This window comes from Onthophagus taurus, chromosome 10 (genome assembly GCF_036711975.1).
Source record: "Onthophagus taurus isolate NC chromosome 10, IU_Otau_3.0, whole genome shotgun sequence".
Taxonomy (NCBI): Eukaryota; Metazoa; Arthropoda; class Insecta; order Coleoptera; family Scarabaeidae; genus Onthophagus; species Onthophagus taurus.
Genome location: NC_091975.1, coordinates 15,124,480 through 15,149,776, shown reverse-complemented (window position 1 = coordinate 15,149,776; position 25,297 = coordinate 15,124,480). Strand labels below are relative to the sequence as shown.

At 37.5% G+C, this 25,297-nt stretch overlaps 3 protein-coding genes across 3 annotated transcripts; all 3 read right to left on the bottom strand.

The window, feature by feature from the left end:
* Positions 1-6,233: 6,233 nt before the first annotated feature.
* LOC139431626 (uncharacterized) lies at positions 6,234-7,883 on the bottom strand. Its single transcript, XM_071199625.1, has 2 exons — positions 7,697-7,883; positions 6,234-7,522 (listed from the first exon to the last, which is right to left on the bottom strand). The coding sequence occupies exons 1-2, from the start codon at positions 7,881-7,883 to the stop codon at positions 6,234-6,236; spliced, it is 1,476 nt and encodes a 491-aa protein (XP_071055726.1).
* Positions 7,884-10,816: 2,933 nt separating this feature from the next.
* LOC139431625 (matrix metalloproteinase-18-like) lies at positions 10,817-12,439 on the bottom strand. The gene has a single exon (XM_071199624.1). The coding sequence runs from the start codon at positions 12,437-12,439 to the stop codon at positions 10,817-10,819; it is 1,623 nt and encodes a 540-aa protein (XP_071055725.1).
* Positions 12,440-13,446: 1,007 nt separating this feature from the next.
* Positions 13,447-14,340, bottom strand: LOC139431624 (uncharacterized). The gene has a single exon (XM_071199623.1). It carries the CDS (start codon positions 14,338-14,340, stop codon positions 13,447-13,449), a length of 894 nt encoding a protein of 297 aa, XP_071055724.1.
* Positions 14,341-25,297: the final 10,957 nt, after the last annotated feature.

Here is a 25,297-nt window from a genome sequence, read left to right as displayed (position 1 = left end):
CGATGGTGAAGAGGGGCAATACCAGACTCACAATACAAACTATGAACCGGACTAGTGGGAAAAGCCCCAAGTATGTACCGTATTGCAAGATTGTGTATTACATTAAGTTTTTTGAGTACGGTTATTCTTGCAGAGGAATACACCACACTACCATAATCAATAACAGGTAATATCACACTTTTATACAACATCTTTAGCACTGTAGTATCAGCCCCCCACCTTGTACCAGATAAAACGCGCAGTAGATTTAATGATTTCAGACAACGCGAAATAATGTACTGAATATGGCTCTGCCATCGTAACTTGGCATCAAATATTATCCCTAAGAATTTAATTTCAGGAACAACACCAATACGGATACTTCGTAAATACAACGAGGGATTTTCTTGATGACGATATCGCCTAGAGAATAGAACACACTTTGTTTTTTGCACAGATACCTTATAACCAATCGATATAGTGTTCTCTAATATAGTGTTGATGGCAGGCTGAAGTGAATTATTAAGTTGTTGTACTGTGGATCCTTTCAAATATATACAAAGGTCATCCGCGTATAAAGATCTTCCTATTTCTGGGTTAAGATTGGATATTACACCATTCATAGCAATCAGAAAAAGGGCCACGCTTAAAGTAGAACCCTGAGGAACGCCATTTTCCAACAAATGCTCCGATGAGATCCCATTCCCCACTCTGACACAAAACATAGGCAAAATGCCACGTAAACCCCACCTGTGCAATTGAACCATTATTCCATGGTGCCATGTCATGTCATAAGGTTTTTCTAAGTCAAAAAACACCGCTACCAAAACCTGTTTTTGTAGAAAGGCTTCCTGAATAGCAATCTCAAGCAAAACAATACTATCAATTGTGGATCGACCTTGTCTGTATCCAAATTGGAAGTTAGAAAGTAGGTTTTCCTGTTCTACTATATGCATCAACCTATAGCTCACCATTTTCTCTAGTATTTTACCAATGCAACACGTTAAGCTAATAGGACGGTAACTGTTAGATAATGTGGGGTCTTTATTTTCTTTAAGCAACGGAACTACTATGGCCTTTTTCCAGTTATTAGGATAAATACCACTACTCCAAATACGATTATATAGATTCAACAAGAACGTTTTTGCATCGCATATTAAATTGGTAAGGAATTCATATGGAATATTATCAGGTCCGGCAGATGATCGTTTCGGTTTATTCAGGACACGGTTTAGCTCACACATATTGAATGGCGAATTATAATCGAAATGTTCATTGGTACAGAAATCAAGAGGAGTCTCTTTCTGTCTTTTGGTTGTTAGGAATTTAGGATCATAATTATTACTAGAACTTGTAGCAGCAAAAGTGTTAGCGAGTAATTCTGTTATGTTGTCAACAGATGATACAAGAATGAATTGTCTTCTATGAGATATTTAATAGAAAAAAAGGATGCACTATTTTTAATACCTTTTACCATTTTTCATATCTGTGAGCTTGGAGTATTGGAAGTTATGGAAGATACATAGTTATTCCATGAATTCCTTTTACTTTCAAGTATCTGTCGTCTAGCAACCGCTCTTAGCTTTTTAAAGTGGATAAGATTTTCTTCTGTTGGATGTCTACCGAACAATTTAAAGGCGGATTTTTTATTACGAATTGCTATTGCTACATCCTTACTCCACCAGGGAACAGCTTTCTTTAAAGGAATATATGATGAGCGTGGAATTGATCTTTCGGCTGCCTCTAGTATCATTGCACAAAAGGATTCAATATCATTATCGATTGCTTCCGAAGCAGATGGCGTTCTAACGGACATCTGATATAACTTCCAATTAGCTTTTTTAGTACACCATGTAACGAAGTTACATTATTTTTATTTTTCAAAAACCGAATATCCTGAAAAATTACCGAAAATTAAATATATCCGAGTATACTTCCCACACTACCTCGATACGTTACAGTTTCCATCCGATTTGTAGGAACTCCGAAAAAGATATTTTATCTCCTTATCACCGCCCGTTTATGCAACCCAATTCACATTTTATTAATTTTGATAATTTTCTTAATTAGACTTTGATTTTCTCCGTTTTCCATTTCGAAATCGTTATCTTAAATTATAACAACGTTCCCTGACCGAATCATTAATAAATGAAAGTAATTAATAAAATTGCTGAATCACGAAAACATGTGCTTTCCGAAAAATTATTATCAAATAATTAAATAATTCCGAAATTAACAAATTTTCAAACAAGATAGGACAAGCCACATGTTTCTATCAGTCCAGCCGACCGTCCCGAGGAAGTTTCAGCTGCCAGCGAGCTACCGTCGAGCTACCGTAGAGCGACTTTTTTTTTATGATGCGGTATTACAAATCGTAGAACGACCAAATCGATTTCAAACATTTACAAATATCATGAAATAACCGTTGAACGATTTTAAAGACGATCCGCTTATTATTAACACAATAATTCACCGAAAATCATCCCGCATCATAATTAATAATTAAATTACTCCGTTCCTGATGCTGAAATCCGTTGAAAATATTGCCCATGTAGGATTGCCCCGAACATCACCCAACTGCTGGAATTGTTTTGTGTTAAGGTGCGCGTAAATTAATACCGATTAATTGGTTTTAACGTGAAACACGTGGTCGGGAAAACGTTTGTGAATATAAGTGCCGTAAACAGTGGCCGGTTTTGTTAAAAATATTTTTGTGATTTTCCGTATAAGGAAGGGTATCTTTTGATTTGTGTTATAAATTTTTCCGTTAATTATTGTTGATTAATTGTTAATTACTCCACCGTTCTTTAACCGATTTTATCCGTTCAAAGACAATAATTATGTAATTTTGTGTCCCGCATCCGATAGCGCCGTCAGAAGTTTGCTATTTTTGTTAATTAGCGCCGCGCATTGTAAATTAGTCGTTGATAACTTGTACTGATACGATCCCCCACGCGGAAAAATCCAGTTTTCGCCCCAAAATGGTATAAATAGCCGGCTAAAATTCTGATTTTTAAAACAGTTCTTCATCAGTTCTACGACAGTTTCAACAGTCCGCAACAGCCGTGATTAGTTCCGAAGACACCCGCTAATTTTTCTTAGAAATACCCGTATTTAAATTTTACCGTAAGTCCGATTTATTTTGAAAGACTTTGATTTTATTTTTTGTTAACTTTCATTAATTTTTGTACATTTTGTCCCAACCTTAATACTCTTGGAAGGTTTTTCGAGTATTCCGTTCCTTTACACCTTAGGAAGGTTTCCAGGTGTATCCTATACCTCCGCCTCATTTTTTTGTTTGTTTAATTTAAACTCATTTATTATAAAGTCAAAGTCTTGTCAATTTATTCCCCACCGTCCCCATTCTCCGACCGTGGTCAAAAATTTTACCGTGAATGGGCGGCATGTGTGACGTGTTCCCCTTCAGCACCTTGACCATCTTCCAACAGGAGTGATCGCATTCGCTGTTCAGGGCGTCGAGTTTGGCGTCGAAAGACGCGTATCGGAACTCCGCGAGTTCCCTTCTCACTTCATCGCGCAGACGGTTATAGCGTCTTTTGAGGTCGGGATCCCAATTTCCCTAATTTAGCGCCCATCGATGGTCCTTTACGCGTATCGAAGAGAATCCTCGATAGCGACCGTGAGTCGTTCAACAGCCTCATCCAGTTCCTAAGCGTTGTGGATCGGTCGTATTTGTCCCATATTGTCGTGCATGTGGTCGGTGAAAGCCGGCCACGATACAATGGAACGTTCAACCGGGACGCGAACGTCCGGGACGTCTTCTAGCTGCAGCAGCACAGGGAGATGATCGGAACTAAGTTCGTTGAGCGTGGTAACTCTATGAACTAGTCTGACATCTTTCATTACAACCACGTCCAAAACGTCAGATCATTGCCTTTCGTTCGACGGGTAATACGTGTGGTCCGCGGGGGCATCGGTGTCAATGCCCGTCTCGTCGGTAAAACAGCAGTATTTTACCGTTCGCGTTTGCGATCCGACTGTTCCACGATGGGTGCTTGGCGTTTAGGTCGCCGGCGATAACCACGACTCTGTCCGTATCCAAGACACCCATTAGTCTTCCAACAACCGCCGATTCGGCGGATTGTAGGCGGCGACCAAGCGGACGCACCCCGATAGTGCTCGTACCACAATCGTAGTAGCTTCGAGATCGTGAGATGTTGAAGAGGGGGAGTCAGATCCTCGTAATGCGCCAAACTGGTCCTTACGAAGATGGCTGTCCCGCCCCTCTTGCTCCAACTCTAACGTTTCGATAGAAGCGACAATTGGGCAGCCGTGGCCTGTCGCCCGCTCGCAGATGGGTTTCGCAGATGAGTATCGCGTCAAGGTCATACCTTTCGACGAACTCGCGAAGCTCATTCTGTTTACAAGGCCGTTGGCATTCCAATAAGCCAACTCAAGCGAATGAGGTACTCTCGGTCTTCGATGAATCATCATAAGAGTTTCATCATCTCGGACATGATTTGGAGGCACAACTTAACTCGTGCGTCCCTATCGGATTTGTCGATCCGGATGACCTCGCTCATCATCGCCGCCTGTTCCGCAACATTGACCGGTGATGGTGTTTCAGCCACCGCGATCGACCCGCTTTTACGAAGCCTCCTATTGCGACGCCTCCTCTGCGACCTCGACAGCTTCGGAGGGTCGTCGGTCGCCTTTTGCTTCGGCTCGTTGAGCTTAGCTTTGGGTGCCGCGACCTCTTTCCGAACTACCTTGGTAGCTGGAGCGTTCGCTTTGGGGGCAACGTTAGCGTTGCCTTTGGGCTTTTTCGTCTGACTACTAACCGCTTTCACGGATTTCGCCGCGACTACTGGAGCCTTTTTATCCCCCTTTTGCGCCTGAGTAGGTGCTTTCGGGAGAACGGTCGCTTTGACCTTTGGGGCTGCCGCCGGCGCCCTCGTTTCCACCGCCTTCGGGTGTTTTGGGCACCCTTTGTAGTTGGCGGTAGGAGGGCCACCGCAAAGGACGCACTTGGCGGGCGCATCCTTTGCTTTGGAACAGGAAGCCGTCGAGTGATCACCGGCGCACTTAACGCAACGAGGTGCACCATTGCAAGAGTAGATAATAAACGCCGGTTCTGGAGCGGAAGTCAATCCCCATCCCCCTAATCCCCCATGACGTCACTTCCGGTGTCATCCCACTTCCGGTATCTTGTCACTTCCGGTGTCATCTTCAACCCCATGTGACTGCCCTTTTGGCCCTTCAACCCCCATCCCCCTCAACCCCATGTGAGTGCCCTAATGGACCCTTCAACCCCATGTTAGTGCCCTATTGGCCCTTCAACCCCCATCCTCCTTCAACCCCATGTTAGTGCCCTATTGGTCCCCTTCAACCCCATATGTTAGTGCCCTATTGGCCCCCTTCAACCCCATCACCCCCTTCAACCCCATGCTAGCGCCCTAACAGTCGGTTAAATTTTTTTTTTTTTTTTTTTTTGCCAACGCTCAGGATCGAACCCGGGCTGTCTGGTTGAGAGTCGGGCGTCTTGCCCGCTAGGCTACCGAAGGAAATGAGTTAAAGGTGTTTAAATAACGTTCAAGTAGAGATGACGACGGCGCTCATACGTTTATCAGCGGAAGCTAATCCCCCGCGGAGCGATGACGACAACGACGATGACGTCGACGATCGTATGCTTATCAGCGGAAGTTAATCCCCCGCGGAGCGATGACTGAATTGAAATAATACTCACCTTAAAATAGGTTATTTATTATTATTATTATTGATTGATTGATTGACTGATTGATGGTAGGAGGAGGAGGAAGAGAAAATCACAAAAAATTAAAGTTAATACATATATTAAAAATTTAAATTTAAATTAAACATACTCGAATAGAATGATACTATTTTCTACTTAACCTACTTAAATATATTTAAACGTTATTCGAAATAGTTGTAAAATGACCCCAAGCCAATGTTTTAATACCATCGGCATCGATACATCGCTTTGAATCATGTGGGGAAAGGGCCAATTTGTTTTGTAAAACGGTAAAAACCGTGTGGTTAAAACTTCTAAATAATAACTGTTTTCTAGACACGATGGAATTTGAATGTAAACAATCGAAATAATTTTGAAATGAAAGCTTTTGTTTAACCACAGCTTTCCTAATACCTTTAGATTTTTTAGTAACCCGCCCATCAGCAACCCGATTTGCGTACACCTTCGATCTTAAGCCAATAAATTCGACCATTACGTTTCCGCAATTTTCATCCTTCATCTTACCTAAAACCGCTTTATTTTACAAGGGGATGTCAAACCGATTATCGGGACTGTAGTTAGATGTATCAAATTTATCTAAATTTAATTTAACATCGTTATACACATCGACAGACTTAATTAGTACGGTGAAACTGTCGGTATCCATGTAACACAACTGAACGTCCTCGCCGTATTTAGGTTTTAAAAAATCATAATAAAAATCGTACATTAATAATTTTGAGAGTTCTAAAACTGTAAATCCAACGTATAGAGGTTTATCGTAAACGATATGAAGACGCTCCATTTGAATTGCCGAAAACGTTTCTGTGAATACTTTAACATTTTTAAAATTTAATTTAGCGATTAAACTCCGAGCTCCAAGTCTAGGCCGACCTCCGGTTTCGCCAAACCTGATATCGTCCCAACTGGTTACTAAGCGGACGTCGACTCGCTTATCAACATTTTCCATGGTTTTACCGAAAACGGCGTTGTTCATTAATTTAAAAAAATCCTTTTCAAAATCATTTTTAGCCGATTGACGTAACTCTGTATTTTTATCTATATATGACTTTAACCAAGGGGATTGTTTAAACGATAAAACTCTATTTACTTTACTTATAATTAATCCGTGTGCAACGGCTTGTTTTAAATTTCTGTAATGAATTACATAATTTGTCTTATCAAATAAATTTGGAATTAATCGTTTATCGCTCTCACATTTACAGTTAGGGGGGATTAAATTTTCGGCTAAGAAAGGTAGATCATTATGCAGGTTGTGCAAGTGTTCGGGATACGCAATATCCACATCTAAAATATATCCGAAATCGTAATCATCGGCTGTATTATTAAAATCTAAATTTTGAATTTCGTTTTCAGTCAACCATTTAAAGTCGGAAACGGGGATAAATTGAGACATTGCCCACCCATACAAATTATTAGCGTCCCAATACATTAAAAATTTTGAAGGTGAATTAGCATCATAATTTTCCATATATTTATTGTTTGCTTTAGCATGACGTAGAGAGCATTGTGAAATGCCCCCACGGATACCTTTTTTAACGAAATGAACTTGATCAATATCCGTCAACAATTCCAATTTAATTTTCGTAAATTTTAGCATAGCATCCCAAGATAACCCCGGTGCCGTATAATAATGCGCGGGATCTAAACCGTACGTTTTGAAACATACTCGTCTAAATTTCTCAAATACATCAGCTAATAGAAGAACATCGGTCTTTAAGTATAAATCGGAATAATCCTTAAAAGTATGACAATTAAATTTCTTCCAAACAGTTTGAGCATGGGTATATTGCTCATCAGATATTCCCTCTAAATTTAAATTATTAAAAAATGTCTCTTTAGGGGGTAAGGATGTGGCATTAAACCTATCAAATGATGACATAAAGGCGTAGGGAAAGATTCCCTTTTTGGTCAACAATTTAAAATAATCATTGTGTGGGTAAAATTTACGCACGTGAATAAAATCAAACTCATTAAGGTTACCTGCTAAAGAATCTAATGAAGATGCCATGAACCGCAATGAATCAACAAATCTTAATTTAAAGAAAACATTTTCAACAGATTTGTCTTCGCTAATTACCTTATCAACCAACACTCTTTTACTAAAACTAATGTATCTCTCTTTATTATTAGGTAACACATCAAGTCCATCTTTGTCTGCATCGGCCATTTCTTTAATAAATAAATGACAATCGTACCCACTAAAGTTATGAAAAAATATCGGAATAAAATTTTGAAGTTTGAAATTTAGATTACAATTTGAATTGGTGGGACCTCGGTATTTGCCGCTAATATGACAATGATCACGAACCTTAACCTGGTTTGAAGTAAAAGGATTTTGACAAATAATACAATTTTCGGCCGAATCGAAATGCCGTTGCTCATCGGCCGTTAAAGGTATCATTGGTTTTATAGTTTTAAAGTATTTGCTGTAAAGTAATTTAACATCATCAATTAATTTAGAGATAAAAATTTTAGGCGCATCCGGCCCCGTATACGTTTCAAATCTATTTAAACTGCTATCAATATTGGAAACAATGTAATAAGCAAAACTGTAATTTTGATGTTCCTCAATTTTTTCCGTAAAAGATTTAGCGCTACTCTGCTTACAATAATCGATCGGTTTTAAAAGCGATTCAAAGTCGGCGTAGATGACAAATGGTGCCATCTGAGTGAATTTATAATTGTTAAATTCTAAAATATTTTGCGGAGTTTTTAAACCGAAAAAGTTTGGTTTAGATTTTAAATCGGTTGTAGGTAAAACGGTCATCACATGATTACAATCATAAGTCTGATGTGTGAGTAACTTGTCTGCGGATGAAAACCGCGTTAAACATCCATCACAAAGGTGTATAGAATGTTCGCGTCGCGTGACTTGACTCGATATTAGTCTTGAAAGATTTTTAATTAAAACGAAATGTCCCTTCCCGTTTTCGTATAGATAAAGCAAATTTATATGAATATCGCGTCTTTGTTTGGTAAAATAAATTGGCCCTTCCACCGTGTATTTACCACTACTACTACTACTTATCAATTCGTAAACATTAATACTTAAATTATTTAATTTTTCTACATTAATTATATCTTTTAAAGTAATGGGAAATGTAATCCCACGCAAATTAAGTACTTGACTATAATGAGGGTAGCTTGTAGTTCGATCGTGACTATGATTTGCAGGATGAAGAGCCGCCGTCAAACACCACGCTAAACAAGCATCGTCCGTATAGTTTTTAATATTTACGCACGCATGTTTTTCAGCAATTACCTGTGGTAAACGTATATACGATGCTCCGGGTATAGGTTCAAATTTATTAATATTAAGCAGGAGGTGAGATACGGAGAAGAAGGCCCACCCAGAGTCGCGTTCTTGAAATTCTTCGCTTTGAGCTAAAATTTCCCTACACATCCCAACATACACCTCATGCAAATCAGTACCCACCGAAACAACTTGAAATTTACAATTAAAATTTTTCTCGGACATTAATACGTCTTCATCCCCATTTTCATCATACGCGGCTTTAACATAATTCGCAAAAAACTCAATCTGAACCTTTATAGAGGGACCACAGCGATCTAAACTAACCTCAATCATTCGTTTAACAGCTCCTTCTGATCTTGTTAGGAACGATGATATATCATCATCGACCAACACGTCTGCGACTCTATAGGTGCAAACTCTACCTTTAAAACATGATTCCAATCTATCGACGTTATCTTCACCTTCGACCGGGGTCGCATGTTCCAATCTTAGATGAGTCCGTAGGTGAGTGGTAGATATAAAGTCAACACCGCAAATTGGACATAAGTTGGAGGGTTGCCGCTGCTTAGGTGAAGGACGTGATGATGTTGATGACACATGTTGAACAGGCTCCGCCGACGTACTTGATGAAGGGTTGGAGGGTTGTTGTTTAGGCGGATGACGCAATGACGTCTGTTCAACCGGACCGACCGATGTACTTTGTAAAGATGGTGGCGGCGGCGGCGGCGGCGGCGGCGCAACATAACGTGGAACATCTAGTCCATGTACGCTTCTTTGATGGTGTTTCAATTTGTCGGATCTTGAATAAACTTTTTCGCAGATACTGCATTTAAAGTTCGATTCCCGCACATCACCGTGTTTCAAACGTATATGTCGGGTAAGATTGTGTTTTAAGGTAAACGCACCGTTACACACTTTGCAAAGAAACATTTTATTACGAAATTGAATAAATGTACGCGACGGCCGCTAACGCTGAACTGATAAGCAGCTAGGTGTGTGATTAGAGTTATGAAGGTCGACACTATCACGAGGTGATCACGTGATCCGATAGGCGCGGCGGACAATATTACGAGGTGATCACGTGATCAAATAGAAACTGTTGTAGTGGAGTTTATTATTTCCAAGTATTCCATCACATAAAAATTAATTTCCGATAAATTATTTAAACAGAATTCTTCAATGGACGTCGTGTTATACATATCATCGTCGTCGTCGTCAACAAGCTGTAGAGATTTAAGGTATTCCATAAAATTTAGGCTATCCAAAAGGTTCATTTTATAGGTAATTAGCTTCTCCATTGCGAAAATCTTATCGATATCCGTTGAATGAAGTAAAATCGGTATGAATACACCACTTTCGGAATCCTCAATCACATACGTTAGATACAGGTAATCATCATCATCGTCAAATTCGACCTTTAGGTTACCTTCGGCTAATGGTAGCGTCTGCGAGGAAACTTCTACATTGAAACGTATCAGTTTAAGGGTAGATATTAGATGTTCCCAATCTTGACGTAAAAACGTAATTTGATGCGACTGGGATTCCAAACCTTTGCATGTTCTAACTACGAACTTTACACAGGTTGTACCCCCTCTAGCGACGCTAATTCCAACTTTAATGCTGAAAGATTCGGTTGAAAATTGCGTTTCCCCGATAAATTTAGTCTCCTTTTTTATCAATTCACGATACCGTTTCCACTGCGCGCCGATTGAATTCCAATAATCCAAGCCCATCTCTTCACAAACGTCGCTCACTCCTCCCTCGATATCCATTTCCAATGGAGAACTGAATTTAAATGCACGCAACGGGTGAATATAATTAACTACCCCCTCCCCCCCATCATCTCAATAATTTATGGGAATTGAGAGATTGGTTGAAATGATTGTTGAGAGGAGAGATTTCAATTGATCTAAAATTGTTATATAGGGGCAAGTTATCCCTAATATCGATAGACTCTTGTCAGAGGTGCCTACAACCTCCTTTAAATATTCATCGTATTGGAGGATTCGATCGCCAACAAAGAAATTAAATATGCCGTCGGAACCTTTGTAAATCCCATTGAAAGAAGTTGGGATTCCCGGAAAAAGTTCACCAATCGAAACTATAACTCTCTCCTTTCTAAAGTAATTAAAATCCACTTGAATTGCGTACATATCATCGAAAAATATGTAAGGTAAACCGTAATTGCTTGTAACTATCCCGTTAACTCGAGTAAAATTATTAAACCCTAACTCGGTGGAAGTGAACGGCCTCACAGACCGCACATTCATACTCTTAAAATCAATTCTGTATATTGCATTTTCCATTATAAGTATAAGGTCACCTATAGGCGAGATAGACACTTTATAACTATAGTCTACAGTACGAAAAACATTCCTCAAAGTCGGCAGCCAATCATTTATGTCTATAGGATTGGGTTGTTTAGGTCGTTTAGACTTTAAATCTATTAACCAAACCCATTGTTTGTAAAACACGTACATGGTTTGATAGTGAATCAAAAAACCGGAAAACTTTGAATGAACATCACAAACGTCTCTAAAGGGTGAGGGTTGAACGGCAGGATTTGTCGTAGACCGACTCGTCGTGGTCCTATATGATGATGTAACGTGACTTGAAACAGTCGATGATGTATACAATTTGGGTCTACCATATATAGCTTGAATTGCCACAATATCTCTGCTATTCAACTTGAAATCAATTTTCATGTTACCATAGTTGGGATGCATGATGGAATCGAGTTCAACTCGATGCATTAAACCTAAGGAATGTCCAATTTCATGCACCATTACCAAAAATAGGTTATATTTCCCATCTACTGTAGAGTTGGATAAATCAAACTCTAAATCTGAATTTATGTGGATTTCAACATTACGTCCATTAATATAAGGATAGTATGCGTGAGCTAAAATTCCATTTTTGAATGTACTACCACACATTGATCCAACGTTCCTTATGCACGTATGGTTGTAACCTTTAAACCCGATTAGAATGTTGACGTCGGTAAACGAGCTCTGAAACTTTAAATCTATATGCTTAGCCCAAACCGCAAATGCCCTTTCAACGATATTGGGAAAGCCATCTGGATATTTATTATAGATGGCCCATTTAACTATGGGGATCCCCCACTTTCGATGTATCGTACGTTTAGCGTCTACTGATATGTCTTCCAAGTCTTTATTCCCACATCTTGGTTTACCAATCAAATCCAAAGTTTTAAAATCAACTTCACCCGATACTGGCAGGTGAAAATATTCCTGCAATTTACGTAACCCTTCCGTCATTGTTGTTGTTGTTGTATATTCCATCTGATGATGATGATGTAAACCGCTCACATTCCCATTTAAATATCCAAATGCTTTGAGATATTTATAGATTTCCATATCCCTATCGTACATCAAATCTTCCATTAAAATTCGTATTGGAAGCGCCCAGAGCGTATATACTAAAATAACTCTCGCAATGTACATGTTTGCGTGATGGAGGTGAGACACTGAATGCATGAAGGATTCAAAAATAAATACAATAAATAAAAGTTAATATATGTATTAAAAAAAAAATTTAACAACTTCTTATATAACACGTCTATGCAAATTACATAAAAAATTCTTTAAAATTATGGCGTTATTTTGCGAGCAAACTGCGGGAGCATCGTTGTGGAACCAGCATGGATTGGAAGTTGCCGTCAATTTAGTATCTTCTTCAACCGCCTTCTCAGAAAACTCCGAGGCAATATCCCTGACCGTCAAATTCCGATGACATCGGAACCGATAATAGGGTCTGCTTTCCAAAAACTCCCTCTTCTGGCTACCCTTCACATACACCTCATCATAGAACGACAGTATATCATCCAGTAAATTTAACCCCATTGACAGATCCATCCATCCTCCAATATACGATAGTTTATGGTGATTTCGCTCTAAATACTTGGCGGATCGTTGATCTTGAACCGATAAGCATCGAAAGGGTCTGTCAGCCTTGAAGTGGAGATGTACGGCATAGTCGGTGATAAGGTCGAGAAGTGTGAATTCTTTAACTATGAATTCAGAGTCTATATAGAACCCCTGAATATCAACTACCGCTCTACGCAACTCCATAACTCTGACTATGATGCGCAATCGAAATTGACTCAATTAATAACGATTGAGACCTCCCCACTCAGCGGCTTATAGGTATACATAGATTCCTGTATTAGGATACAGTATGCCTTCGTGTTGGCGGGAAAATCTTTATCACTCTGAATTTCAAGCCGCACTTCACATGATGCAGATGGCGCTGCCTCCTCATCATTATTCTTTGTGGTATCAATTACGAATAGAGGTCTTTTCTTGAAACTGTTGAAATCCATTATCGGTTGTTTTCGGTTAGATTCCCAAATGTATGATTGAAATTCCGTATACATTTTATATAGTTCAACGTAGTTTTCCTTCGTAAAATCCAAATTCATAGACTCGAATGGGTAGGAATATGAATTTAACTAGACTTTAAGATCTATAATGTTCAAGTGGTCAAACAGCGTACAATCAGATTTCGGCTGATCCTTTCGATTGGTTTGGAATGCCACTATGACATATTGCGGTCTACCCCTGTTAGTAGTTGATGTAACAGGCCAAATCTCTTTATTCCCCCGTCTCATAGATGGCAATTCATAAAACGTCCATTTACGAAAAGGTACAGCTATATTCGAATTTTTATTTAACCCATCCAAAAGTTTAATCTTTATCGATGGACTGGGATAAACATGCTTCGCCAGTAATGACACTGTCTTTATGGTAAACTCTGCAGTGCTGGGGTCGGCTTTAGTCGATATAGATTTAAAACAGTTTGAATCTGTGCGGCTTCTGACAAACCTAAACTTGAAACGACCTCTCATAACCTGATTGTAGTCTCTAAATAATCCAAAAATGTGCACAAGTGGGATTTGAAATACAAAGTTATCGTTTGCGCTGTCCACCGTGGGTAAGGCTCCTTCAGGAGGCCATTTTAACCCGGCAATTTCCAATGATTTACATTCCACATCGTTATGGTGTAGAAGGGTTCTAATTAGCGATGTGAGCCCTGGTTCACGAACACGTTCTATTTCAACGCCATTATGTTCGAATGCGATGTACTCAAATAGAAATGCCGGCAAATTGTGCGTTAAACTTACGCTATCTGCAGGATCCGTCAATTTTTTAACATAGTTACCCTCAATTCGTATATAACTCTCGAAAAAGGAAAATAAAACATCTTCTTGGTTCAGTTCAATGGTGAACACATCGTTGTTTTGAAACGAATTTGTTGAAGGATGGTAACTGTGTGGTAACTCTTCCCTAGCGATGGAATTATCCACGATAGGATCTCTATAAATGTTTAATTTTTTTGTTGACATGGTACCCCAAATCTTGAAGGAAACGAACGTTGTCAGGTCGCAACGAAGTCTTTCTGCAGACTGATCTAGACGTTCTCTTACGTTTACATTTATACCCTTTACCCTTTTTCAAGGTAGGCTGTGATGGTGGTGGGCGATTGGTTCCACCACCACCAGGCGTTTCAAACATAAATCCCATTATAATGCAACACGTTTCAGCTCTAACCTAATTACGATTTCTTCTCCTCGAAAGTTTACCAATCTACCGCGCTGATCCAGGAGTCTAAGGGTAATGTTCGTTATCGCTCGATCGGTGTCGACTGCAAAATATATTGGGTTCCTAGGCTCTATATTTATACTGAAGCCAGGATCTACCGCCGGTGCAAATTCGAATAGCGTATGTGACTGCTTATTGTTGTAATATGATCCAGAAATTATATTACACTCCACGCGAACGGACGTCACGCGTTTTATATTTACAGGGAGATCGGATCTGTGTAATTGTTCGGGTTTCAGTGTACGTTGGGAGAATCCTAAAATCGAAGCAATCGAATCGGATTCTGTGAAATCAATCTCCAAGTAGTCGCTGCTAATCTCGCACTGTAACGTATTGTTATTAGCCTTGAGGGACAATAGGGTCTCAGGTCTATCTATCTTATCCAATCCGACCAACCGTAGAATCTCCTTTTGCAAATATTTTTCAACATCTGAAATTTCGTATACGCCCGTAGGAATTCCGATTACCTCTTTTGAAGTATTCTTAGGCCCCTGCTGCTGCTGTTTATTGATGGGATTTACTATTGTAAAGTGGAATTTATCGTTAACTTCCTCTTCAATGTTGGGTATGCTGTTATATGTGTACAGACCAATCAGTCCCAATGAATAGTTAAAGTTGGGATCCAATTGTATAGGTGGAAAGTATTCCTCAGAAATTTCGCTCTTCGTACCAACCAGTGTGAACAGTATGTCTGCGACATCGTTATACATATGACCCGTTTCCTGTTTGAAGTAGGAATTTTATACATAAATGCCCGCAATTGTACTGATTGTCCTTTTGATAATTATCGTGGTTGTATATAATTTGAGTGTCTTTAAAGTACTTTAAAAGTTCTTTGAGGGGTTTGAGATCCCCATAACTATCAAAATAGAACACTCTATTACCGGATTTTCTATAGGCTACCCAATGCGTTCCATCTCCGCTTTGTACATCTAAATTCACCACCGCCGCTTCATCCGTTTTAGGGCCCCCTTTTGGTAATGCGTTTCGCATATAGACGCCGCGGAATTTTGGGATATTTAGAGATTTAGCGTAACGTAGTATATCAAAGTTGGTTAGAGGTCTCTTGGGTAGCAGCCTTAAAAGTTTTTTTGAGTCTTCTTCTTCTTCGTTAAATATATACCCAATCCCTTTTTATATCTTTTAATGCAAATACCACTCCCCGTCTTTCCGATCGCAATGTCCTCCATTGCTTTATTGTGCCGCTCAGCTTCTTTCATTTTATCCTTCGCCTCTTGAGTTTTCTTTACTGCTCTATAGACTCCGGCCGCGCCTCCGGATAGTGCGCTGAGAGCTGACAGTCCGGCGAATATCGCAGGAAAAAGTGGTAATGTTCCTCCTCGTTTAACTGGAATTGGGATTGTTCGTGGAATTTTAACTTTTCGCTTTCCGCCTACAGACTTTACGGCTATGCGAGCACCTTTCAACGCCAATCGCGCCGCTTCTCGTAAACTATCGATGTTTTTCGGTAAATCATTTGCTATACGCTTAACTATCCCCATTTGAAAGGTCACCTGTTTACCGCCACTTTTCGACTTCAATGATCCACCTCGACGTTTTCGCCGGCTTTTACCACCTTTACGCTTATGCCCCATGCCTAATTTACGTTTCGCTTTCAGAGCGTTTGTAACTAACCACGCCGCAGTCTTTTCACCAAGTGATGAGTCTTTCGCCTTCACCCTGTCCCAAGCGGAATCCTCTAAACGCCTATCGGCCTCGTGACGTTGATCTAATGTTTTATTATCCCTATAGGCTATATCGTGTTCTCTACAGGCGCGATCTAGCGGATTTATGCCTTTTTCACCTCGTGCCAAGCGTTTATCCAACTTTGTTCCGGGCCCGCAAAATTGATATCCAGGAATGTGTAACTCTACGGGGAGTTTGTTGATAATTGAATTTAAAATTCCTCCACCTCGAATTGAAGCTACTGTTGATGTGTTACCTTGAGCGAGCATTACTCTCAAGTGATGCGATTTCAAACATAACCGGGACCTTTATATATGCGTACGTTAGAGTCTCAGTCAATTTTTGACAACATGCGTGTAGTGAAACACCCTTCTCTAACTATGCCATTGACTGATCTCGATCGACTGGTATCAGCAACGGAGACGAAGCGTAGACATAGCGATTTAATACCCAACAGTTTACGCGCAATTGTCTGCGGACCTTCTGGCTGTGGGAAGACAAATTTAATTTTGAATCTAATATTTGATGAAAATGGTCTGACATTCGAAAATATCTACATTTACTCAAAGTCACTGGGGCAACCGAAATATGAACTTTTAAGTTTAGTTTTGAATCGACTTCCGGAAATTGGATTCTATCGATTCAGCGATAATGACGCCGTAGTGGATCCGAATGAAGCTAAGGAGAATTCAATTTTTATATTCGATGATGTGGCGTGCGATAAGCAGGATAAAATTCGAGCGTATTTTTCTATGGGTAGACATAGAAACGTAGACTCTTTCTACCTTACACAGACCTATACGCGTATATCTAAACATCTAATTCGGGATAACGCTAACGTGTTAGTGCTTTTCAAGCAGGATGAGGTGAATTTGAAACATGTATACGACGAACATGTAAATACCGATATGAGGTTTGAAGAATTTAAAGAGATGTGTAGACGCTGTTGGAACGACGGTAAATATAACCCATTAATTATAATGAAAGACTTTGAAATTAAGGATGGTAGATATCGTATAGGCATGGATAAATACATCTACCCAGATTGAAAAGACGCATTGCTATTTTACATGCGTTTGTGTGAGGTCATCATCACCATTATCATCGATGGCCACTTATAGTAGTAAACAAAATAAAGTAGGCAAGCGGTCAAACGCCGAACGTGATAGAGCTATAGTAAACATCACGAATGCGATAAAGCGTAAACGCCTGGCGATTAGACTAGGCCAGGAACGCGATGACGCGCTTATAGCTAAACTCCACCGACCGTTAAGCGATACTTTGAAGGATATATCGAAAAAATTGGATGACGTAAAGGTACCGATAAAATTGCATCGAAAGACTCAACAGAAAACAGTTAAGGGTGAAATTAAAGACGTAAAGTTTAGTGATGAAGATGTTGATAAATTTGAGGTTAAAAGTCAGACCGTAATTCCCAAGGGTTCGCAAATGATTGAAAATTTGGGAGCTGATGTATCAAAATTCCCTTCAACGTCAACGTTGACGAAACCCGATGCAAAATTAGAGCGTATACCTATTGGAAGGCTACCCGTCGGAATTAGAAATTTATATTATATGTACGGCAAACGGGATTCAATTGATCTCAGAATGGGTATAAGGTACGATTCTAAAACAGATGGATGGAAGATTGGTTCAAAACCTGTTGAATTTACCGACGCTCACATATCACTAGACGGTGGTAAATTAAATATTCCAACCAGCTCGGGTTTATACGAGCTCATACAATTGAAAGCACCTAAAAATTTTACGGAAGAGGATCTTCGCAAGTATAAAGAGATTCTAACGTATACGGGAACTCATAAACAGAACTATACCGGTCCCATAGCGAGTAATCGTTCTGAAAAATATATTAAAATAATTAAACCGCTATTTAGCAGCGCGGGTGAAACCGCAGGGTCAGGTCTAGAGGTTAATTCCAATCGGATTCAGTATAAATACTGGGATGATGTTAACGAATTGGTAGATCGATTGCGATTGTTGCATGCATCGTATGCGGCCGGAAACAATTCGCATAGAAACGAGATTGCGTATATTGTGGAGGAGCTTAAAGAAATCAACGTTATCAAATAATTTACTACGGACATGTTTGGAGGCGGTGTTGGTGGTATTATCAGTATCGATAAATTCGGACGTACGTTGCACGCATCTTCATGGGGTAGAATAATTGATGAAGCCGGAACGTCTCAGCGGGCGGTTGGATTACCGTTAACCTCATCTGGGGATTATGATATGCAGGGACGTAAACTTAGTAATGTACAAAGTCCATCGTTAGAAAACGATTGCGTTATAAAAGTATATGTAGATGAGATGTTTAAGACAAACGATACGGAGTATAAACGTATGTTCGATTCAATAATGAAGAGATTGCGAACCAGTAGGGATTATCATTCCAATTTAAAATCGGTGGTTGAGGATTTGCGAGATAAATCTAGACAAGTTACGTCGGTGATTGAAACCCTACGTGATGAAATTGATGCCAGCAAGAAATATATTGATCTTCAAGTTTCCGGAAATTTAAAGCCTTCAATCGAAGCGATCGAGGATCAGATTTTAAATTTAAAATCGGGTGTTGAAGATTTGCAAATTAAATCCAAACAAGTTACGTCGGAGAGTATAAGAAGGAGAGTTCTGGAGCAGGATTATCCCATATCTTGCGCTCTGTGATTGGTTGAAATGCCAATATGGCGGTCAAAAATTTAGTAACTTTTAGGGATTTTCATTTTACATGTTGGCAATGAACCTCAATTATGTTGGTACTACTGAGGGTGGAGGGAATGCAAATTTTTTTAATATAAATAAAAGTAGGGTGACCGTCAATATATAAAAATTACGATTAATGATTCGTGCTACAATTAGGACTAAGTGTGTGAAAGTGAAAGGAGAATTAAAAAAAAAAACAACAAACGTTACAGTGAACTTGTATTTTAAAGGTGAGTAATATACATTGAAATGAAGCGTGTTAAATTTAAAGAAGATTTAGATGTGTATTATATTGATGAAGACCAATATAGCAAAAATGCACTCGGTGAACGTCAATAAAAAAATAAGATTAATGACTCGTGCTCCAATTAGGAATAGGTGTGTAAATAGTTAAGTGAATGGTATACATAAAAATAATTTTCGCTCTGCGTATTGGTGAGAGAGACAGTATATAACGTATATAAAGGTGAATGTAAATGTTGTAACGAGAACCAATCGATTAACAGATAGCTCCATATTAAACTTTTAGAAATGGTTAAGACATTGTTTACGTTATCATTAATAAAGGTTTGTATGAGTTGTGAAAAAAGATATTATTTAGGTAAGTACAGAAAATTACTCCCTAAAAGTGTATATAATAAAGTATGGGTTAGTTGGTTTAAGGTTTGGAAAATCTACATGTTTTATGATAATTGTTTAGATTTAGATATAGAAGCTTATTTAGAAAATGTTTATAATTTTGAATCGTTATGCTTATCAAGAGATAGAGAATTTTTAAGATATTTTTTATTAGCATTAGATGTAGTTGGAAATAGTGGTGATAGACTTGAGAAAGAGAACTTTATAAACAGATACCTGTCAAATGCTTCTTCCATTTTAAGAATTTCTATTCACACTCCAGACGGTGCTTTATGTTTAGTTTGTTTTGAAAAGATTAATAGGTTTAGATTGAGAAGCAATTTAAAAAAGTACATAAAAAAATGGAAGTATAGATATTACGAATTATCATTTGATAATTTATTCAACTGTATAGAAGATAAAGCATCATTTTGCAACTCTTGCTTTATAGCGTTATTTAGATTTAAGGATAATTATGATATGGAACATTTTTTTGAATTATATTCCTCATTTTCAGACTTAGAATGGAATACTAGTGATAGTGATTATGGTAATGATAATATAATAGAAGATTTATGGTAAATAAATAAATATTAATATTAAGTAGTTGTTTTATTTAAAAAAAAATATATATAATTATTATACAAAATCTGATTTTTTAATCCAACTTCTTTCATCCATTCCAAACCACTTAACGTACATTCGATTTCCTTTTCGTTTCAATACTTTTTCAATTAACTCTATGTCAGGATAGTGTGTACGTTGTAGTTCTTCACTATAGAAAGCACCTTTAATATCTTCACCTTTCAAGTCCTGTAATAAATACGATACTGGATTGGTGTACTGAATCTTAACAATTTTAAAAACTTCATTACTCCAGTTAGGAGTGTACCCTTTGGCAAATATTCCACGATGTTTAGAAATTCTTACAAAATCATTTAAGTGAAACTTTTGTTTTTTTAATGCGATTGTTTTCATTCGATTATAAACAGTATCCAGTAATCTTTTTTCAGTATTATTATTATTATTCACTTCTATCGGTTTCATATCTATAGTTGAATGTTTATGTGAATTGTATATTAATAGTATCTGTGGTAATAACTTTAACCATTTAAAAGATCCTTGAATGCTAAATTCTTTCCACATTAAACCTTTTAAAGTTCTATTCAAACGTTCAACAACAGATGCTTTCAATGAGCTAAACGTCGAGCAATGATTAATTTTTAACTTACTCATAAGCAAGCTAAATTCTTTGTTATAAAACTCTTTTCCTAGATCAGTTTGAAGATTTTTTGGTACATATCGGTCCTTTAGAATACTTTTCATTGCTTTAGTAACATCTTTACCCGATTTAGTTTTTACAGGAACAGCCCATGCATATTTGCTAAAGACATCAATTACAACGAGTATATAACGATAACCATTGTTTTGTCGTGCATAAGGTATCATCTCTACTAAATCAGCCTGGTATAAATCATTTATCCCTTTAACAATTACATGTCGCCTTTTGAAATGTATTCGAGCAGGTTTATGAAGTTCTTCAACTATTTTTCTTTTAACATCACTGGACATTTTACAATGATTTCAACAAACAACTTATTAATCCCCCCTGTAACAGTAGATGGAACGAATCGTAATCTATCACCTTTTTTCAATGGGATACCCTCAAAAGAGTTTTGATATTTCACATTGTTTACTTTAAGAATTGTACTCAATGGTGAAATAGTCATAGAATGAATTACTCCTGATTTGATAGGAAAAGTATAATATAATTTCTCATTACTGACAAGGGGACCTTACGGGTTCGTCATCACCGATTTTGTTCATATTTATAGGGATTGAAGATCAGTACTCGGACATCATTTTCCTGAAGCAGTTCGATCCCATGCTGGAAAATATCCGAGAAAATCAATTTCAAAATTTTCAAAATATTTCGCATCAATAGAAAAGCGGTAAATTGTATCTTCGTTTATAATGTCGATTAGCCGAGCGGTGTGAGTGGGGCTTTGGATGCCCAAGGTCGCAGGTTCAATCCTTGCTGTTCGCTTTACTTTTTTTTATTTTTTCATTATTGATGATAATCATTATTTTTAATGATTATTAACAAATATTAAATAAATTCAAAAATAATATTAAAAATAATAGCACAATGTCATCTGTTCATTGTCAAACCAAATAATCCAGATTACGCATACGGATGGCATAGTGATGACAAAATAATTTATTTATTGTTAGGAGTATTATATAATATGAAATATATTAACAATACGAATAATATACGAACCGCCGTTCCGATCAAAACACGTTTCTCACGTGTACTTACCAATAGATTCGACACGGGAAGAGAAATAAACTTTTTCGGTGAATCAAAGTCGTCCGCTATTGGACAATAGCGGATGACTTTAAACAGTTCCCGTGCGGTTATTATAAACATTTCGAAAAAAATTTATTAGAAAGATCGCTTCAGAAAATGTATCCTACAACCGTATAATGCTCTGATGCGGAAGATACCGGGCACCCTGTATATAGATATAACAATAAATTATAATAACAACAGATTACTATTTTTAATCAATATTACATGAACTGCCCATGCCCTGCTGTTAACCGTATCAGATTATCGATTTTTGGGTGGCAGTTTATCTCCCCAAAGGATTTGAATGACCTTTTATCGAGCAAGGTATTAATGTTCGTTAAGAGCGATTGCACGGTAAAATTTGATAACAATATCTATCGGGGTGCAATAGATCCTTAGGTATCTATACCTTGCTTCGCGAGGTTGGTTAGTCCGCTTATCCCATATGTAATCTATGTAATGTAATGTAATGTATATTGTTATTATCGTATTGTTCGTATATTATTCGTATTGTTAATATATTTCATATTATATAATACTCCTAACAATAAATAAATTATTTTGTCATCACTATGCCATCCGTATGGGTGATCTGGATTATTTATTTGGCTTGACAATGAACAGATGACACTATGCTATTGATTTTAATATTATTTTTGAATTTATTTAATATTTGTTAATAATCATTAAAAATAATGATTATCATCAATAATGAAAAAATAAAAAAAAAATAAAGCGAACAACAAGGATTGAACCTGCGACCTTGGGCATCCAAAGCCCCACTCACGCCACTCGGCTAATCGGCATTATGAACGACGCTACAATTTACCGCATTTCTATTGTTGCGAAATATTTTGAAAATTTTGAAATCGATTTTCTCGGATATTTTCCAGCATGGGATCGAACTGCTTCAGGAAAATGATGTCCGAGTGCTGATCTTCAATCCCTATGAATATGAACAAAATCGGTGATGACGAACCCGTAAGGTCCCCTCGTGAGTGCGTAATTATTTGGAACTTTATTTCCAGTCAAAGTAATATTAAAGTAATAATAATAGTTTTCTTCAATTGAAGAGGACAGAACAGAAGAAGAAGAAATATGATGTCCGAACTTGTGAATAGTCATAATAAAAATGATATAATGTACTATAGGTTTATACAATTATACGAGCTTCACGTAACTCTTCTATAATACTATTAATTTCATTACCATGTGATGTGTTACCGGCAAGCTGAGAGGCTATTAAAAGTTTTAATCTATCTACTAATTCATTAGGATCATCCCAATAAATGAAATTTGATCGTTGATTATTGTACTGCTGCTGCATGAGACCTTCTCCAGTTCTCAGACGAACAGGAACGCTTTTCACTCTACTACGTCGTACAATTGATTCCGTTGCATTTAAAACAGGTGCAATTATTTGACGATACTTGTCCGACTTATCACCTATAATTTGTTTGCTTTTATCTTGATTTTTGTTTAATGCTGCTGTTGTTTTAAGTATTTCAACGTAATTCTTTTGATCGTCACTAGTAAAATTTTCTGGATCCCTCTTGAAGATTAACTCATACAGACCTTTCGTACCCTTATAAGTTTTATTTGCAATGGTTATATCATTAGTTTTACTACTAAAGGATATTTCACTATCTCCAATGGAATACTTATCTGTTAAAATGTCAACACGAACCCCCTTGTTGCTAGAATCAAATTCATTGTTATCATCTCTTACATAGCCCTCAATGTAAGATCTTGTTAGAGGTGCAAATTGTTCCAAGTACAATACAAATGATTCTTCAGGAATATTCATAGTTTCTGGTAATGAAGATACATCTACTGCTGCAGCTGCAGTTTGTGATGGTTGCGATGGTTGTGGTTGTGGTGGTGATGGGTATGTTGCAAAAACATCATCATCGCTTAATATTGATATTATTGGTGATTGAGGCGCTTGTTGTTGTTGTTGTTGTTGTTGTTGTTGGTTAAGTTCTGATAGACGTGATGCTTGTACTGCTTTTGATACTCTTTTTCTTCTTTTTGCAGGTGTTACTGTTTTAAATTCTTCTTCTTCTTTAACTTCATCGGATTTAAGCTCTTCATCCTCCTCCTCCTTCTTAACTTTAATAGGATGTTTAATTGAGGAAATTATTTTTTGTAAAGGTGTTGTTACTACTTTATATTGTTCTTGAAGTAAATGTTCAGATCTATGTTTCATTGCTTTTAATTTATCTAATTTCTTTTTCACATTTTCTCTAGTTTTAATAAGCTTTCGTGTTAATTGTTTTGAGTCCATCTTTTCTTTACAATGAATGAATGCTTAATGACTAAAATTTGTATTTACTTTAGAGTTTATTGGAACTGTTTTTTAACATATAAATTTTAAAAGATCGGTTTTTAAATGATCTGTTTTATCAGATCAGCCAGCCGTTCTTATCGGTTGTAACACCGATACTTTTTTTTCGGATTGTTCAAACCGAAACCCAATTTTCGTTTTACTTTCATTGCGTTAGTAACAAACCATGCGTTAGCTTTTTCACCAAAAGATGAATCTTTCGCTAATACTCTTTTCCATGCTTCTTCGGCTAATACTTTATCTGCTTTATGTCGATTGTGTAAATCTGTGTATTGTGTATATGCTAAATCATGACGTTTACATGCTCTATCAAGCTTATTAATACCAGGATCTCCACGTGCTAATCGTTTCATGAGATTTGTCCCAGGTCTACAAAACTGATAGCCGGGCAAATGCAGCTCTCCACCTGTTCGTATCACTAACATGACTGATATAGAAACATACACAATCACAATTTTATATAGTAATGAAATCCATTACGATATCTACCATCATTCATATCGTCCTCCTTATTGATTACAAAAAATCCGAATCTATCTTTCCAACACATTGCACACATTTTCTTAAAAACATTGAATTTCATATCGGTTGTTACGTGATCATTATAAATATGTCTTAAATTTAGGTCATCTTGGTTGAAAAGTATTAAAAAGTTTGCATTATCACGTATTAAATGTTTTGGAATATGTGTGTAACTCTGACATAAATAAAAACTATCTATTGCCTTATGTCGTTCCATACAGAAATAATCACGAATAATTGACTGTTTATCACATGCTACATCATCAAATATAAAAACTGAATCTTCATTTGCTTTAGAGGGATGCATTATGTCATCACTACTGCTATACTCATAATATCCTAAACCTTTTATAGGCTGCAGCAATTTTCTCAAATATTCATATTTGTTTTGATACAATGACTTTGAATACACATACACATTTTTAAATGATATTCCATTAGGATCCTGTAA